Here is a 19561-nt window from a genome sequence, read left to right on the forward strand (position 1 = left end):
TGATTCAAATTTTGCATAGATATTTATAATGAAAAAAGCAAACAGATTTGAAATTGCAGAAAAATTACTCAACCAGAAGTAGTATTTTAAACAACCATCTGAATTTTTTTGACTAGAGTTACTTGATTGAAATTTTGTATATATATTTACAATAATGACAAAAAAATAGATATGAAATTTGAGAGAAATCGCACAACCATAAGTGATAATTTAATTAACACCTGCCCAAAGTTTATCATATAAACTATGGTTCTGAATGTTGCTTTAAGTTAAAAGAATATAATTATTTTCAATTATCGTAACTGTCCTGTCTTTGGCGGTTTCGTGATTTTTAGCTCAAATGCACCCTTCTCAAAATCGTATATCATGCATTATTTCAAATTACCATAGTATTAAAAGCTTATATATTAAGTTTTCCTTGGCATGTTTATGAGCATGAATTATTTTAATTAATTTTAATTAATTTTAGCACAAAACCATACCCAACAGATATACAAAACTGATCAGTTGCATACTCAGAACTTAAAACTGTTAACAAGAGTACCTTTTATGCCATTGTGATGGTTTTATTTTTATTGTTATTGCCAGATGTGACGGTTCCCAGACGTCTGAACAATGATCTGAATTACTAAAATCCTAATTCTTCAATTGCTTGTGCTTATTTAATTCACCAAATTTATAAAAATGCCTGCTTTGACCATTAAACACCCTAATTTATAGCCACGGAAATAACCATGTCATTATGATAACAAACGGTTGCACATTGATGTTTTACATTACATTTACTCTGTTCTGTCTCATTTGTATCATGGAAATCTAAATGTCTGCATGATACTAAAAACTGTATTACATATAACACATATTCTTTCAATAACTATTATTAATTTGATTTTAATTTATACAGCATCAGTTTAAAAATAACATGTAAACTTTAAACATGCCATGTAAATATAAAGATGTAATGGGAACAACAAGCTGCTATGTTCCCGTTGTGTTTATTAGTATTATATTTCATTTTATGATATTTTTTATATTTCCTCCATCATTGTCATAATTAAATGTAGGTAAATTCCTTTTTACATATAGTAATTCATTGCAACAAATATTATATAATTCTAACACTTTTTCTATGTTTTTAGGTGACTATAACTCTTTTTACTTTGCACATAATCTAGGTAATGCATATGTAATCATGAAAAAATTCCACCATCAAATTTTTGACATCCCTAAGTTTGAAAATATCATTTTAATATAGATTATTTAATAGAAATAAATCATTGTGGATCCATATTATCAATTAGTTATGATGAGAAACACAGAGATATGATATTTGAGAAATATTGCACAACTGGAAGTGGTTCTGATGACTTTTTCCTCTATCTCTGTATAAGAGAAGGTTGAGGGGAGCACATTTACAATTTTTCACTCCAGCTAATAATGTTGGATATTGCACCAAAATTTATTATCATTAAATATTTCAATGTTGCATTTATTCTTTGTTTTCAAAATCATAAGACAGCATGTGTCTTACAATTTTTCACAATTTTTTTTAAGATTTATGTAGCTTTTCTAAAATGACAGTTTTCAGATTCATTTATATTCTTTATAATTATTATGTTATTAGAGTCAAAGTATATCTTAAACCAAAAGCTGATGAGCTAATCTAGTCAAAAATAACACTTAGGGCTGGATGAAAAAACAATAAAGATAATTATCACAAAATAAATTTTCCTTGATAGAAATATGACATGGTCTATAGAAACTCGATAGAACTCATTCCATGCATGTTTTGACAAACAATACAAAAAGCCAATGATAATGAGAATAGCACCATGCTAACCAATCATGTGGCTGGAATAGAGTTACAGTCATATCAGGTTAGGTTGACACACACAGCACTGAGTGAAGCAGCAGCTGGCAGTAGCACGTGTTGGGTTGTAACAGCCATGCACTATGGAGTTAACTTGTGCTTGCAAAATGCTCTCAAAATGTCACTAACGCTTACAAAATGCATTTTCTTTGCACATGGACTTTTGGCCGTAATTTAACTCCATAGTGCACACCAGTACATCAGTAGAGAAATTGAGAGCGGAAAATGTTAACAAAAACTCAGCATTACAGAAGAAGACACCCCATCAGACATCACTGAAAAGAATGGTCTGAGGAATTTGTTAGTGTGGTGATATTTTGGCTATTTAAAGAAGCAAAGTAGCATGCACTGCAAATTATGTTGAAAGCATGTTCCCACAAAGACAAGTAATACTACTAACCTTATGTACCAACTCAAACAGTGCCAACCTTTAGAGCACGCACAGTGCAACACTTTACAATCCCAGACCCAAGCAAGTGTTGCACTAATGGGGATTTTTTTGCCTTGGATTAGAGGTCTTTGAGGGTCTGAATTTTTAAACCCATGCCTACCCGTTCCCTCAGTACGCCACCGCATGCCCACCTGTTCTCCTATACACTTGCATCATTTTTACCTGCCCCTGCCAGCAGAAACAGATTGCTTCCATTAAGGAAAAAAAATCATGTATGGCTAATAAGCTTGTTTAACATAATCTTATAAAAGGAGGTGGCTGAGTTTCCCACCTTTTGCCCAGTTGTCCTTTTCACTTCTTTTACGACGATTCTGCTTCACCAGTATTTAATACAGATTTTCCGATGAGACTTAATCATTTCTGAGCACAAGTTTGCACATCTTTTTCACAAAAAGGATAAAACAATGAGCAGTATAAGCAGCTTATGTTATTTAGAGCTTTGTAAGTAGGCAACCAATTACTATTCTATATTGAATTGAACTACAATCTATGTTAATAATTGCTATTCATTCCGCAAAAATGTGGAATGGACACGGAAGGTAAGAGCTGTCTACGTACAAGTCACGCATATAAGTTTAAGCTTAAAGCATATACTTTTCTAGTCAGAATATTACTGGTAGCTTAACAAACATTACCCATTTTCTCACTGTACTTTTTGCTTATCAATGCAAGCTCAGTGTTACCAAGCAAAGCACCATGAATGTACAGGCATTTCCTCATCTGCTCTCAAGCTCTGTGAGGAAAGACCAGTGAACTTCACTGTACTCTTTGATTTAGTGCAGTTGCATTAAATCCCAGTTATTACAAACTATTGCAAATTTCTTCTTTTGCTGCTCCTTTGCAATCCTCTTAAATAAAAGATATAGAGACAGGGGCTTTGGGCTGAGAAATGTTGCTACTTTGTAGAGCATGTGGATAAGAGATGGAGCTGGACAGTTTGTTGACAAGTTCTTTCATTAATATCTGATTTTAAATCAGTTGTTGAATCTTTGTGTACTAAGACACCCATCTACAACATCACAGCACATCTATTATAGTATATACCTCAAACTCAGAACACATAATTGAGACTAAGAAGAATATGAGCCTTAACTACTGTACATTTTCTTGTTTACTGTGTAATTACTATTTTATATTTTTGACTTTTATAAAATTATTTTTTTTAACTTAATAGAAACATGTTCTGTAAGCAAAACTTGGGTTAATTTTTACAACCTATTACACAGGTCATTTGTCTACTAATCTCAACAATAATTAACCAAAAGTATAATTTTGTTTTATCTAAAAGTAACCAGCTTATAGCTAATGTGTGCTGTACATAGTAGGTGAAATTTTAATTCGTACACTATTTCATTAAAATGCACGTTTTTGAAACCTAACTATTACATAAATCGTGCAGGGAACAGACTTATCAATTATATGCACTGCTACTGCAAGCATATGAATAAAAAGATTATGTTAAGAAAAATTAACACTTTGACTGAAGAGTATGTATTGTACTGCACTATATTTTTTAAATCTCTAAAACAGCTGTGAGCTTCAGTTTTGAGAGAAGAAAGTATTTGTGACTTTATGGTCACATGTCATTGCCTTTTCCAGGCAATGTTGTTACATGTATTAATAGTCACTACTATATTATTTTTCTGTATTGAAAACACAAACCAAAAACTCTTCTTAAAACAGGTCAGTCACAGAGGAGTAGTAAGATAATTTAAAGTGAAAGGTTTTCTGCTTTTAAATTTTTATTTAACACTAGAATTACCAGAGCCTACGAAAAAACTCGTAATTCCGTCCCACCTTAAATTGCTTCTTAAATCCCTTCACACCTCCGCCAGCGTCCTTTGTCTTCTAAATGTGCTGATAAAGAGAAGCTTGAAGCAGCCGGCTATTCCATCCCCCCACCAATTTAGAACGTGCACGAACTTCTCTCAGCTCATGCCTTGATTGAGTATCTGGGAGTGAAGTGGAGTTTTAGAGTGGAAATAATAGATCGTTATTTGGAACACACGCATTTCATGTCTGTTCCGTTTCTACAGTAATCTGTGTCAACACATTGTTAAAACAAAAACGTTTTTTATATTTTAGTAGTAGATGACAAAATGTAGGTATAAAATATATAATGTATGAAGCCTGAAGTCCAAATAGCAAAGAAACATTTTCATAAAAGGTTCAAATATAACACAACAATTGCGCTTTTATTCAAAAACATAACTGCAGAAACAAAAAGCCGCTTTAACATGCGACATTGACAGCAGTTTATTATAACTGCCTCCGTGGTGCAATACAATCAGTTCTCTCCTTGGAATCAAAAGGTCGCGAGTTGGATCCTGCACCACTCCGTTTTAAAAAGTAAACTGCTCTTAGTCTTACTATTTTAGAATAAAAGCATACATTTGATTTCAGTCTGTAACAGCCGGTGCAATTTATGATCCTTGTAAAGGTTAGCTTTTTTTTAAATTCACTTTTCATTCTCTCAGTGCGTTCAGAATCAATCCATACAACCCCATCTGACACGGCTGTTTTCACTAAAGACGCGCTATAGCTCTGCAGTGTACCACGATGCAAACTAACGCCCCCCAAAACCGGGTTCTGACACACAAACGCTGGCGAAGCTGTCTTCTTCGTATCTCATCGTCACTTGATTTTCTTTTTATTCAGTTTTATTGAGTGTTCCTGCCAGTCCCGCATGTTGCTGTATGCTGTTTCTTTTGTACTCCAGGACATGCAGAGGAAAGAATGGTAAAGAGCAGTAACTTCGGCGCTATATGCAATAATCAGACACTCCCCATCTGCCCGTGTCATTCAAACACAGGAACATATATTGGTGTAAAAGTATAACAAAAGTGCACTTTTATTCAAGTGCACTTTTTCCATCGCCTTTTCCTGTAAGAAGCAATGTACACACTTCTCACTAGGCTGTGGTTTCTATTACACACCTGAAAGAAAGAGACAATACATGTGAAAATATCATCGCACTAATGCAATATTATTTGAAAACGAACAGCGTCAGATCGGGTGTGAATTTATGCAGGAACTGGAAATTCTCTGATGCGGGACCTTCCCCCAGGGAAGAAAGTACAGTGTCAGGTGCTCATTCAGTGTAATAGGAACCATAGCACAAAGAGGTGTGTGCACTGCAACAAGTACACGTGTCGTAAATGTAAGAAGGACGGTCCTTGGGTGTGTGGGAATTGTTAATATTTGAATGTGATGATTTTATATAGCACGGAATGAAAATCAGCACTTCTTAGCATTGCACCATGCAAGCTGTCGTATCAATCGCCTACTGTAACTTGCTTTCTTTTTTCTTCGGTTCTACAGGTAGTCTTGAATAAAAGTGCACTTGTTTTGTTTGCGAAATGAAGTGTCTGCGTGCACTTTTCGTGGCATTACACGTGTAAAAAGTATTTTTGAATAAAAGCGCAATTGTTGTGTTATATTTGAACCTTTTATGAAAATGTTTCTTTGCTATTTGGACTTCAGGCTTCATACATTATATAGTTTATGTCTACATTTTGTCATCTACTACTAGAATATAAAAAACGTTTCTATTTTAACAATGTGTTGACACAGATTACTGTAGAAACGGAACAGACATGAAATGCGTGTGTTCCAAATAACGATCTATTATTTCCACTCTAAAACTCCACTTCACTCCCAGATACTCAATCAAGGCATGAGCTGAGAGAAGTTCGTGCACGTTCTAAATTGGTGGGGGGATGGAATAGCTGGCTGCTCCTAGCTTCTCTTTATCAGCACATTTAGAGGACAAAGGAAAATGGCGGAGAAGTGTGAAGGGATTTAAGAAGCGATTTAAGGTGGGACGGAATTACGAGTTTTTTCGTAGGCTCTGGTAATTCTAGTGTTAATAATGCAGGTGTGCCATATGTTTTGGTTTGTGCTAAATTGTCACCATTTTGTATGCCACGAGTTTGAATCTCTCTCTCCCACATCTTTCACATTCCTATTGTGCCAAATCCCCTCAATGATCTTTTTGGAGTTCTACCAAATGATTATCCAGAGAGCATCTGAATTATATGGCCTTTCTTTCTTTGCTACCACGCTGTCTTATCCTTAGACATTACATACAGTCTACACCTGCATTGCATTCCCACAGGGTCAGGGATATTGTATATTTTGTTAAACTGGAAAAAGTTAGGTATACCCTTAATGGATCATCAGTCAGTTTTGTTCCTTTATAGGTCAGTGTCATATTTGGACACAATCAGATTGTGTATCAGTGAAGATAAAGATGATAACTGTAATCTATCATTGATATAAAGTGTGCATTCAAATGACATGAAGTGTATTCATAAAGTATTATTCATAAGTATTCATAAAATAAGGAGCATGACCTTTTTCACTTTCTAATTTCACTTCCTAATTTTTAATTTGCAATGTGCATTATTAAGTGAGGGATCTCTATCTTGACTTTCATTTGCTATGAAACATAAATATACCATATAATAAAGCAAGTATTTGTTTTGATTATAACCAAATCCAAAGAAAGTAAGACCTCCTCAAGGATGATGTTTTTATGAAACATATTTTGTTTTTGTATAGTCCATCTTGGGTTGGCATTTAGGCTTCATACATTCTTTACAAATGATATTTGTGTAAGTCTTTTTATTGTTTTTGTTCCAGTTCTTATTTCCTTATGTTTTTCAAAATATTGATTTGTTTTTGTCATGTAATACTGCTCTAAGTCATAAGAGCCCAAATTAGTTATATATTTAACACTTTTTACAAGAGATAAAAAATATTTCATAAATTACAAAACAAGTTTGTGTAACTATTTGGGAACCACTTTGGGATTTAAAATTGTTGCATATTGTTCCTCCTCTGTTTTCTCTTCATAAAGGTACAACAAGGGTGACAAAATGTATAGACAAGCATTTTAATAAACTGTTTTTGAGGATAATGCATGACAGTAATAGTTTTAAATGTATCTTTTCACAGCAATTGAAGATGAGCTTGACTTTGCTTTGGGAAAACAAACAGCTGCCTTTCTTAAAAAGTGTGTGTGCTACATTAGGAAAATAGCCAATTTTGACAGGCATGCAAAGCTTCCAGAGATGGGTCGGTATATGGACACTATAGTGGAGAATGAGAAAGTGATCCGAAACCAAGAAGCCCATGAGAAACTCATTAAACTCAGGGATGAATTTATTCCAACCATCGTTGCATCTTCCAACCTTCGCGTTTATACTTCTGTGACACATTGTGATATGAAGCTTGGATATTCCCAGGAGGTAGAAACTCATTACGTCGAAGGGCTTTGTAAACAGTTTTATGAAGACATGGTTGATATTATACAAGCCACAGTCCAGCAGAACTTTGATACAGAAACAGATCCTCTTTATGATGAAGTACTTCAGCATTTATCATTGTGCAAAACCTATGCTTCTTTCTATGAGTACCGATGTGAAGCATTGAATATTATACATAGGTATATTTTGCCTAGCAAGGCAGGACGCATAAATCCCTTAATTGTCTATGGAGGACCATGCACAGGGAAAACCTTGCTACTTGCAGAAGTGGCAAAGCAGGTAATTTTTCTTAAATGTTTATGAAATTTATAGTATGTTAATTAAATATGTATTGGATTAGATAAAACAAAATGATACAGAATTTAAGCATGCTTCATTTGAACAATAAATTACTTTTCAGTCATTTATAAAATAAGAAGCGTAACAGATTTGGTCAGAATTTTGCCTCATCTGTGTTCATTATAACATTGCTTGCTTCGCTATGTTTTGAGATGTGTTAAAGACTGCCATACTTTTTTATTATTGATCTATGTGTTAGCAGGGACCTAATAAGAAAATATGTAATACCTTCATCATGATCGAAAGCAATTCGTTTTTGACCTGAAGTGACATTTTTAAATTTTTATAAATATGCAGATGTACTCTTTATCAGGAAAGCACATTCTAAGTGTCTCTCCAGTCACAAATATCTACCAGAAATAACTGTTTTGCTAAAAGAAAATGATGGATAAAGAAAGCAGAACCAAAGCAAATGATCCTGCAGTACTAGATCTTTCTAAACATTTTGATTTCTTTGACTGTGTGGTGGGGAAGCTTCCTCATTTTCCAATCGGCCAAAATATTGCTAAAACCTACTTTTTCACCTCTCCTGCTTTTCCTGCTCTCCAAAAAGCCTAGCCTGTCTCGATAACCACATGTGAACTTTCATCTCACTTGTCTCCCAACACTAGGCTCAGATAAACCTTGCAAGGAAAGTATTATCAGGGGTTTCTTATTCAACTGCAGTGCCATTTCTGCACCATTTTACCAGCCAGACAAGCCACTGCATTACATAACAGTATAAACATGTTCTTTGAGAAACCCCAAAATATTTTGTAAGGTATCCTCTGACTTTATTCAATTACTGAATTTTTGCCCTAGCCGCTAAAATACTGCACACCCACACACTTCAGACTGGGCTCTCACATTTACAGCATAACATCATTTCATTGGCTAACAGATTTAATTTAGTCTGTCTACTGCATGACCTACACAAATGAATAAAATCCTTTTCCCCATCACTGTATTTTATGTCAATTAATACTTATTTTACAGGTGGCAGATAAAACATTAAAACACTGTGTACTCTAGTGATAGCCATTCAGTCAGGCTTTATATAATAGTAGCATTTCATAAGGATCACTGTCACAAAGAGCTTTACAAAAACACTTAAAATCAGTACAAGGTGAATGAATAAGTAAGTAAGTTTTCTATGAATATACTAAGATATACTCCCAATAACATCAAACTGATAGTAAATCAGGAAGGAGTAAGGTACAAGTTGACAAATAAATACTATACTTTAAAGACTGTCAGTTTCACAAGAAACATACAGTTGTAGAAAAGCAATTGCATTGACGATAAGGAAACTGTTCAACTTTTTAGGGAGAGAGTCAAATATATGACAAAAAAGTGAACTAAAATAAGACATAGCCAAGATTCCTTTCAGAGCTTTTATCAAAGTGAATGCTGACATTAGCAATGGGATTACTTGAAATCTCCAGTTGTAAATCAATTTTAGAAGACTGATGATACTGATTAGTTACTGCACTGCCCTGTTTAATCAATTTATACATGCCATAAATAGCATTGTACTTCATTTATTTTTTTAACATGTTAAGTAGCAGAGCCCGTTTCAATAAAGAGTCAGTAAAGACAGTGAGTGATATTATAACATTATTTCTCTAAAAATATTAATACACACTTGTATTCACATGAATTTCTAGTCAGTGTTTTGAAACAAACAATAGGTAGCTGTTGATTTGCAGCTTAGTCAGCACAAAATAGGAATTAAGCATTAGGTTAAATTATTTTGTGAAAATAACAGCAAATGAACAAGTTGAGGCCATGTTTGCCTTCTGTCCCCATAGCACACAAATACAGTACATTATTATTAAAGGATTGTGGAATAAGCAATGTAAGGCAATATAACTATAACCACTAGTCATTACTGCCGTGGGCTGGTGCCCTGCCCAGGGTTTGTCCCTGCCTTGCACCCTGTGCTGGCTGGGATCGGCTCCAGCAGACCCCCGTGACCCTGTGTTGGGATATAGCAGGTTGAGAAATGACTGACTGATTGACTGACTGACTAGGCAATATAACCCAAAAATTAAATATTTTAGAGTAGAAGAATAAGGGATTAAATTATAAATGTAATGCAAGTGATTTGATAGCTATTGTTACTTATAAAATCAATTTTTAACAAGTTCATGGAGGCCTAATTAAAAATAGGTAACAATTATGATAAAAATAATTATGGTTACTATAGGTGAAAATTTCCAGGGATCCCATAATATGCTGTTGTCCCAATACTTGTGTAATCATATAATATTGTATTTTTTATGTTTTAAAATATTAAACATCACAAATCAGTTCTATATATTGCATTCTATTATTCCCTTTGTATTTAAAGTTGAAATTTTATCAATATTGGCAAAAGTATGTCATTCTATTACTTTTAAGATGCAGACTTAATTCAAAAAGGCTTTAAAGCCTACAAATTTAAAATAGGCCCAAAGAATAAAACTATTTAACAATAAATAAAATAAATAACTCAAAGACAGATTTAGAACATATACAAAATAAAAGATGTCAAAAATCCCAGAAACAAAACAAAATTCTTAAGGAAAATACAAAAGATTAATTGAAATACTAATGCTATGTCCACACTACTACATTTTAATAAAAAAAAATATTTTTAAATGATAATGATCTCCACTAACCCTAGCATTTTCATAACATTTAGGAAAGCATTTTCGTCCATACTAAAATGACTGAAAGCGCATATGACATAATTGTTTGCCCACAATATGCAGATGTCTTTAATTGGGTTTAAACTATGAGATTTCAACACATTTTTAAACCCAATTTGCATTCACCACAGGCCTGAATTATTGCTTTATCAGACTTTGCTTCCTCTGCTGTATGAGAGGGGTTGCAAAGCCTGTTTGCATCTTAAGATTATGTTGTTGCATGATCAGAAGAATTTCTCTCATGTCAGAAATTTCATTTGGCTGTCTTGTAGTATGAGCAGTCTCAAGAGCAGATTTTCTGATGTTGTCTTCAAATTTCCCATAATTCTTTGCACAGTGAGTGTGCTTTGTACATATACAGCCTAAAAACTAAACACTCATATCATGGCATGTTAATTGGACTGAACGTGCTTGGGCTAGTTGAGCTCATATATGACTGGTGACTCTGTCATGAAGTGTGACTAGTTGCTTGTCCACGATTTCTAAAAATCACACAAAACACCAAAGTTTATAAAAGGTATAGGAATGTACAGCAAAGGAAGCTGAACAACAAAGCGAGGAAAGCTAAGCAAAGAACTGAAGATTAAAAGAAATGTGAGAAAATTATAAAATTCACAAGTAATAATACTACAAAACAAAGATATAATCCTGACAATTACACCTGATAAGGATACTTTTTGACTCAATCCATGTCATTTAAGTAAGACTTGGTTACAATACATAACACATTCATTGATACAACTTGTAAATTTATCTCTGGGTAAGTTCTTGTGAGATAAGTCCTTATGTTTAGAGTGGGGTTGTCAGACAATAACAGAATGGAAGGCTTCATGTTTACAATATTGTTTCCATCTATGTAGCAGTATTATATCACTGTTTTCAGTATTTGCACTTTGCCTTTTTATTGAACTGTTTTAGTACTGTTGTACATTCAAAGGGAGGTGTAAAAATAACAGATTCCCATTTATAAGTATGAATGGTTAATGTGTGCCTGTAGGTTCCTTAGACTGAAGCTGAATTTCCTGCAACGCCATCATCAATACTGGCTTTTTTAAAACAAATAATCGCAGGTCAGAAGGAAGAAATAGTTAAGGCTGGGTTCATTTAAGATTGTAAATCCTGTTTTGTGGAGGGGAATGCCTTTTCTGGGTGGATATGCATGCATATTTAATCCAACAACTGTTGCAAAGTGGAAATTTTAAAATTGGTTCAGCAAGCTGCATGGAAATGAAAAAAGCAGGCTAGAAAAAGGATTAGGTTGTTATAGCTTTGTGTTTATACACTAGTTTATATTTCTGTATTATTTCTGATCTTAAATTTAGTTTCATTTCAGTTAGTTTTCAAAGTGCATTTCTAATTTCAGTTTTTTTTTTATTTTCACAAAATCATTTCTGTTTTATTTTTATGTATATTAGTTTTAGTTTTAGATTTAATAATTATGTATTATAGTGCAAAATATATTATTAAGTTTAATTTTGTGTCACAATCAGAAAAACTGTAGACTTAATTGGTTTAGGTAGAATTTATTTTTAATATTAGTAATAGCTTAGAAGTACATACCATACAAATAATCAAAAATAAAACTAGACATCACATGTAAGCAACTGTTTTTGATCATTTGTGCTGAACAAATTACATTTTTGTAGGCAAATTATCAATCCAAATTTTACTGGAATAAAACAAAAATAAATGATTAGGTAGTTTAATCCTACAAAAAGAGAGTGACACTTCTTTCTCAACTGCGGTTTACTTTTCTACATTCCCTCCCTAACATTTACTTGTGCAGCACATAGCATGTTAAATTGGAGTTTGAGAGAATTAGCAGATATACTGAACTATGGCATGTCACATAGACATCTTTAATGAACAAATAATCTTGGGCTTTATTCTGTTTTTTGTGTTTGACAGAAGTTGTTCCCCAAGGTACCAACCTTGCCAAATACAGTATTAACTGTGCTGTCTTACATTTGCACTCTTATTATTGGTGCTCTTCAACATTTCTTTTACTTTACTTAGTAAAATGTCATAGATTAATTTGTGATTATTTTGTAAATCATTTTGTGGGGCTTTTAATCTTAATGTCTATAGCACTTGAGGCTTGCAATGGTTTACTAAAGATACTTCCATACTTGGCTTTGTAATTTTTCTACTCTTCATGTTGATTTCTAAAGTTCTATCCATCAGATAAAGTTTATACAGAACTTTGTCAATTGCAGGCCCAAAAAGTTATAAAAAATCATAAAATAGATTCTGCTATGTTTTGACAGATATAATAATTTAAACCAGGCTGGGACATAGGGGTAGGGGACCTTGGACTAAATCATTGTTTAGGCCCCACCTAGCTGTACTGAGGCAACCACAGGAAAACTAGTATGTAGTGTCAAGGTTAGAATAACTAATGCACAAGAAAATCAAGCGGTCCATAAGCAGAGAGCAAAAGTACGGAACAGGTGTATGGACAGCCACAGAATCACAGATACATAATATAAGAAAATGACATTTATACATTTGTATACATATATATTTGTACACACACATATACTGTATGTATATAGAAACATATGCATATATATTGTGAGACTTGCCCGGACACCACCTTTTGGAAACCACATCTTTATCAAAAAGCACACGTTTATTACTCACAAATAAACACAGGATTAAAGACCTGAACACCACACAATGCACACAGCAATTAATCTCCCCAATAAACCTTCTTTCTCAGTCTTTTTAGCCGCCAGTCTCATCCTGGGAGATTGGTCCTGCTCCCGCTCCTGACTCTAGCTCTTTGACAGTAAGGAGGCGCCGCCTTTTATTCCCGCCCGGATGTGCTACAGGTTGCTGGTGACGATCTTCTGGCAGCACTTCCTGGTGTGGCTGGAGTGCTGCCCTTTGCCCCGGAAGCACTCCAGGCGTCCCTGGCAGGTTCATCCGCCATCTTGCCTGGTGTGGCGGAAGTGGCAGTTTCTCAGATCCCATGAAGCTTAAGGCGCCCCCTGGCGGTGGCCACGGTTCCCAACAAGGAAGAACCTCTTTGTCCCTTTCCCGTGGTCCTCTTTTTGTCCAGGGTGGTTGCCCCCTCGTGACCCGGAAGCTATAAATGTCCCTTTCCGGTCCCTCCAGGCATCCCAGCAAGGTAATGACCCCGGCAATCTGCCACAATATATAATATACTTGCTAAGTTACCTATCTATGATGGGTGGATGATGCTTCAAAACTATAGAGGAAAACCAGTATTTGATTTAATTTCTTAAAGAAATAAATACTTACTCCTCTTTATAATGCGTATTAATATTATTATTATTAAACTTTACAATTTAATTAAATTAATAAATATACTATTATTTATATAAAAATCGTCTGAGGTGAATAAACGTCACATGTCATATGATTACTTGAATTTCTTGGAGTGTATTTAAGCAAAAGACCTGTTTGATGTCACTTGTGAGCTAGCAACATAAGGGTGCACATTAGAGAAATAATCCAACTGTTTATCTGACTTGTTGCTATGTCTCTGTCATTCCAACAGATGGGGCATCACAAACATTTGTAGCACTAAAATGCATTGCATTTTTTATTCCAATCGATGGCACATCACAAACATTAACACTGCTCTTATGAATCTCATACCAAATGGTATATGACAGAAACATATGCATTGCATTTTATATACTATGCATTTTATTATTACAAATGTTTATGACACGCTATCTTTTGGAATAACAAAGGCAAATGCATTCTATAATTACATGCATTAAAAAAATACATTCCAATAGAGGGCACACTGCAAATAACACTGATGTCTACATTGACTACTTAGATTTCAACCTATCCTAGATGGGTAGGACAGCTAGTCTGTTCTTAAATCAATGCCTGCAATTTTCACTGTCTGACTTTGTGATTTGTTAATGGTCATAGCAAAGTAGGCACACAACTTTCTCAGATGCTACTGTCCGGTCTAGTAAAAAAAAGAACAAATACTGTATGTGGCTTCTGTCAACATTAACTTGCAACTCATTTACCACTTTAACCAGTGCAGTTTCTGAATCTGAACTATGATTTGTTCTAGATAGATAGATAGATAGATAGATAGATAGATAGATAGATAGATAGATAGATAGATAGATAGATAGATAGATAGATAGATAGATAGATAGATAGATAGATCCCAAGGGGAAATTCACATAAAACCTGACTGAAACTTAGCAAGAATGGGATGTTCTGAAAAATTGCTTTTTCTAGAATTTTACTTATGAAAGGCAGGTTAGAAATAGGTCTAAAGTTGTTAAAGACAGAGGAGACTAGATTATTTTTTCTTGAGTAGGGAGTTTAGCAACTGCAGTTTTTAGATAGACAATCTGGAAAGCTCCCCATATCTAATCATGAGTTAACTATGTCAAGTATGCTATCAATAAGCACATAAGAAACTTTGTGAAAACGCCAGATGGGACTGGGTCAAGGACACATGTGCAGGGCTTTACTTAAATTCTTCTGCACAGTTCAGGTAGACTTATTGAAGGAAAGAATTTAATTTCACTAAAAACAGCATTCTAGGCTTCTACAAGATTCAATTCTGAGAGATTATATCAACTACAACATTTGAATCTCCCAAACAGCATGTCACAAAACAGTTATAGTTATCAAAAAAAATTATGCTGGACAAAGTGCCAGGTAGACTGTTGTCAACAAAATATACACAACCTGAGAAATAAACAGAAACTCTTTTCTCGTGTAATTTTCTGTCCATAATGTAAAGGTTTTCTTGACCAGCACATTTTTTTCAGGCTTTTGAATTACACCTTGATAAATAAGAAGCACAAGGAAAGCCAGCAGTTTGTCGACAACTGACACCAGACCACATGTGCACTTGTAATTTGGTTTCACATGCCATCACTTATAAACAGACTGAAATTCTGTAGCAGACTCTTTGCGTCTGTCTTACGCCTTGGATATTCTGTAAACGGTAAAGTGTCGCTAACACTAGAATTTTCACTGGAACTAGAATTTATAATACTCTCACTGTCAATTTCTGAAGAGTTCTCACTATTAACACACAATAAATTACTTATTGCTTCATATGTTTTACGTTTCTGAATGGTCATATTCAGCCCACCCTGTTTCTGCAAATGCTGTGCTAACAGCTGCCCTCAGTCATTAGCTGCTGTTTATGAGAGACATGTAATTTTAGAAGTGATGGCGTAACTAACATAAGGGGGTCAAACTAGTCTCAGTCAGCGAGTAGAATGGTCAGAAATATTTCTTCAAAAGCAAACAACAAATATTTATTTATATATTTTGATTCATTTTGGGTCCCCTGCAGCCCAGGTTATTTTTTACTGAAAGTATTTTTTGTAATTTATTATTTTATTTCAGTTACTTTAATAGTTTAATATAACTTTAGTTTTGCATTTTAGTTTTGTTAAGTATTTTTTACTAATAGTTTTAGTCTTCATTTTAGTTATGGTAATAACTTTGGGCCATCCTGTACCAGAATTGAGAGCTGCTTTATGATGTTCCACTCATCCAGAATAAGAATAGGTGCTGAATGGGTAAGGAACACCAACTGTGCTGATGTAACTTGTCTACTTTCCTATTAATTTTGGAAGTGTACAGAATCATAATTGATAGATAATATCTGTGTCACAACAATCATTAATATTATTTTCAATATACCTCTATTATTGCTGCTTATATTCATTGTTTAGGGTTATTTTTGTGTATATTTTTGTTGTTAAAATAAAGGGAGGGAGGTGTATACAAGACACTGTTTCTTATGTGGTCTTTCTGATTTGTTCATAGAAACAAGTTTGAAGGAATGGCACCACCTCAATTTATTCTGAAGTCCCCACCTTACTGTATGTTATATTATATTTGTTTAGTGTGCTGTGTTTTGTTTTATTTTGCAAATAATGTGCTAATACTTACTTTAACATCAGTTATTACTTTTGGTTTATTATATTATTAACCTGTTGTGACGTCAGAGATTTAAACAGTTTAGGCTTGAGAAAAACTGCTGAAGAAATATTTTTTTAATTTTTTTTCTTATGATTTGTTCTTCAAGTGCTCTAGGGGATTTATTTTGTACATCACCATTCCTATAATGGAAGGCTAGGGATGGTTGCATATATGCTGAATATAAGAATGGTCGTCATTTGTTGTTTCTTGGCTTACTGAATTACAACACTGTCTAATGTTTTAACTTTCCTGCTATAAACAGATTTCCTTCTGGTAAAATTAAAGTCTACATAACTTCACCTCCCCTAAACTAAAACTAATATAAGTTTAAATTCCAGGTTGTACATAAATGTAAGTTGCCATGAGGTACAGGTAGAGTATTAAGTTGCCATTTTTGTAAATAAATTCTTGAATTTTCAAACAGCAATGTATTAAGTACTACTCACTTCTTAAATATTGATAAAAAAAGACCCCCTATTAATTAACCATAGAAAAAAAATCCTCCTTTATTGCTTTCCAAATAAGATGCCAGGAAGACCTTGTGAACAGTGCAGGTAAATGTAACCAGCGTGTTCCACTGAGGATTCTTGCTTGTCTACTTTCCATTTATTACATCCGTTTGTGAATGCTAGGAGTTTATTTACTTTCTTATACATATAATAATAACTTTAATGCTTTTAAATTACAACAGCTAGAGCACCTCAAAAGTTTGTATTGCTGAAGTGATTCCTATAGAAATACATAATCCAAAAATGCAAAAAAATCCTTTTACTTGTCCTCTGTGTACAGATGATAGATTACAATGAAAAATGTTACAGCATTAATATTGTATCAATTTTTCCTATCTCTGATATACAGACCAAGTCTCAAGTAATGTAGTTGAAAGAAGTACCTTGGAGAACTTGTAATTTTGTCTGTATGCTATTTTGCAATTATTAAATGAAGAGAAATATTTGAGCCCATTCTCATCAAAAATGTTCTTTTGTATTGTCTGCATAAGTACTGTAACATTCAAAGTCCATACTTGGTATCATACTTTTGAGGCATGTCTTTATTATGTGTGCATATCTGGAATTTATATTTTCATTTTTATTGAGGTTAATTGTTGTGAAATTAAAGCTTTGAACCATGTAAAAATTCATTTTTAGAATTATTTCGTGTTCCCTTGTCCGATATGGACATGCTTCTAAATTTTTTTGTTAGATTTAATTTTTTTGCGACATCGTTTTCTTTATTATGTGCACTGACATTTTGGGTGTTTCATATGGCAGCAACAGTGCTCCATTGCCATCACTTGACTACCAGAAGCTGTCATCACCCGGGCAGTTTTTAGGGTGGCAGTGTACTATTTCTGGTGTCCAAGACTTTGGATTGGATTTTGTTTCTTTCATGTTTTGAGCTAGTGTTTCTTTTCAACTCCTTGTGCTTCATCTTTTTTTATGTTTATTTGTCCTTCCAAGTTTCAACTTGGCAGAACGGTGATCATTGGTATCTAGCAGTAATCATCTAAAGATTATGCCAGTACTCAGTGTCATATTTTTAAGCCATTGTTACTTTCCAATCTAATAGTAGATCTATTGCAGAGTGATGTTTAATGTATCTTTTCTTTATTCTGTCCTTCCCCTATTTCATGGACTTGTACAATTTCTGAGTTTTTTTGGAGGTCCAGCTTGATAGTATCTTTTCTTTAAAATATAGAGCCGTACCAGAATAGGTGTAGTTAATCTGAAGTCATGTGATCTTCATTTGTTGCACCCAGATAGAGTAACTAGCAGCACAAGTTCAGGCTGAGAAAGAGAGGCTTGCTGCTGCACAAGATAAGCACTGTCACAGCTTTGTGGCCAAATCTGCTGCTGGTTGATGGATATCTCCTTTACGGCGGTTGTAGAGATGACAGCTTGTAATTCCAACGTCCTTTGTTCACATCCTTTGCCAGTGACAGATGGTCTCAATATAGTTGTTCTATAATTTCTAAAGGTAGTTTGACTGGAATGGACATTATTTAGTTTTATTGAAAAGCTTTTACTTTCAGTTGAAAGCATGAAATTCACTTTGTTCAAAAAGTGTTTCAATGTATTTGACCTTCAGAAGGTATATTACTTCAACAAATTTAAAATAAATATTTGCTACAGGCATCATATCCAGAAAGATATATTTGTATTATGCATGCTGTAAATTCCTTCCCTTCTAACGTTTATTTATAAAGGGGATATTACAAAACTTTATGTTTTCTTTTTTATTTGTTTTGGAGCTCAGTAGCAAACATAATGTCTTATTTACAGTAAGTAGTTTAAGTATCTATCTAGTTTATAGTATAAAGGGGGACATTTTGCAAATATGGAATGTACTGCAGACATGCTTATGCTGAATTTAATGTACAGTATTTGAAAACATTACATAAAAATGAGGTAGTTGGCATGCTGGTTTAGTGATTAACTCTGCTGCTTCACAGCTCAGGAATCTTGGTATACTAATCCCAGGCCATTCGCTGCTTGTGTGTAGTTTTCATAATCCATGTTTGAGGTTTTTTTTTCTGGATGTTTTGTTGTTTTAAGATGTGCCATTTAGGTTGAATTGACGCTTTATGAGTGAGTATTGGGGTGTGTGTTCCCTGTGTGTGCCTGTAACCCCTGCAGATTTTATTTTTTTTCTCTCCAGCCGTCTGGAGTTTTTTTTTTTTGTTTTGTTTTTTCTGTCCACCCTGGCCATCAGACCTTACTCCTTTTCTATGTTAACTAATGTTGTCTTATTTTTTTCATTTCTTCATTATGTAAAGCACTTTGAGCTACGTTTTGTGATTAGGAAATTAGTGATTTCCTTACACCCAATGTTTTTTGCGATAGGCTTCATCTCTCTATGACCCTGAAGATGGATGTAAATTAACTTACAAATAATGTTATGGGCAATTATAATTGTGCTCATTTTGAGGTTTACAGTATATGAACAATTATCTTGAATCATCACTGTTTATCCATCCATTATCCAACCTGCTATATCCTAACTTCAG

General features: G+C 34.0%; 1 protein-coding gene across 4 annotated transcripts in view; it reads left to right on the forward strand.

Moving 5' to 3' along the window:
* LOC120527640 (NACHT and WD repeat domain-containing protein 2) overlaps nucleotides 1–19561 on the forward strand; it is a 146226-nt gene that overhangs the window by 111817 nt on the left and 14848 nt on the right. For all 4 annotated transcript variants that reach the window (XM_039751273.1, XM_039751274.1, XM_039751275.1 and 1 more), the window contains one exon: nucleotides 7281–7870. In XM_039751273.1, the coding sequence (XP_039607207.1) occupies nucleotides 7281–7870 (590 nt within the window). The remainder of the gene's footprint in view (nucleotides 1–7280; nucleotides 7871–19561) is intronic.

The sequence above is a fragment of the Polypterus senegalus genome, chromosome 4 (genome assembly GCF_016835505.1).
Source record: "Polypterus senegalus isolate Bchr_013 chromosome 4, ASM1683550v1, whole genome shotgun sequence".
Classification (NCBI taxonomy): Eukaryota; Metazoa; Chordata; class Cladistia; order Polypteriformes; family Polypteridae; genus Polypterus; species Polypterus senegalus.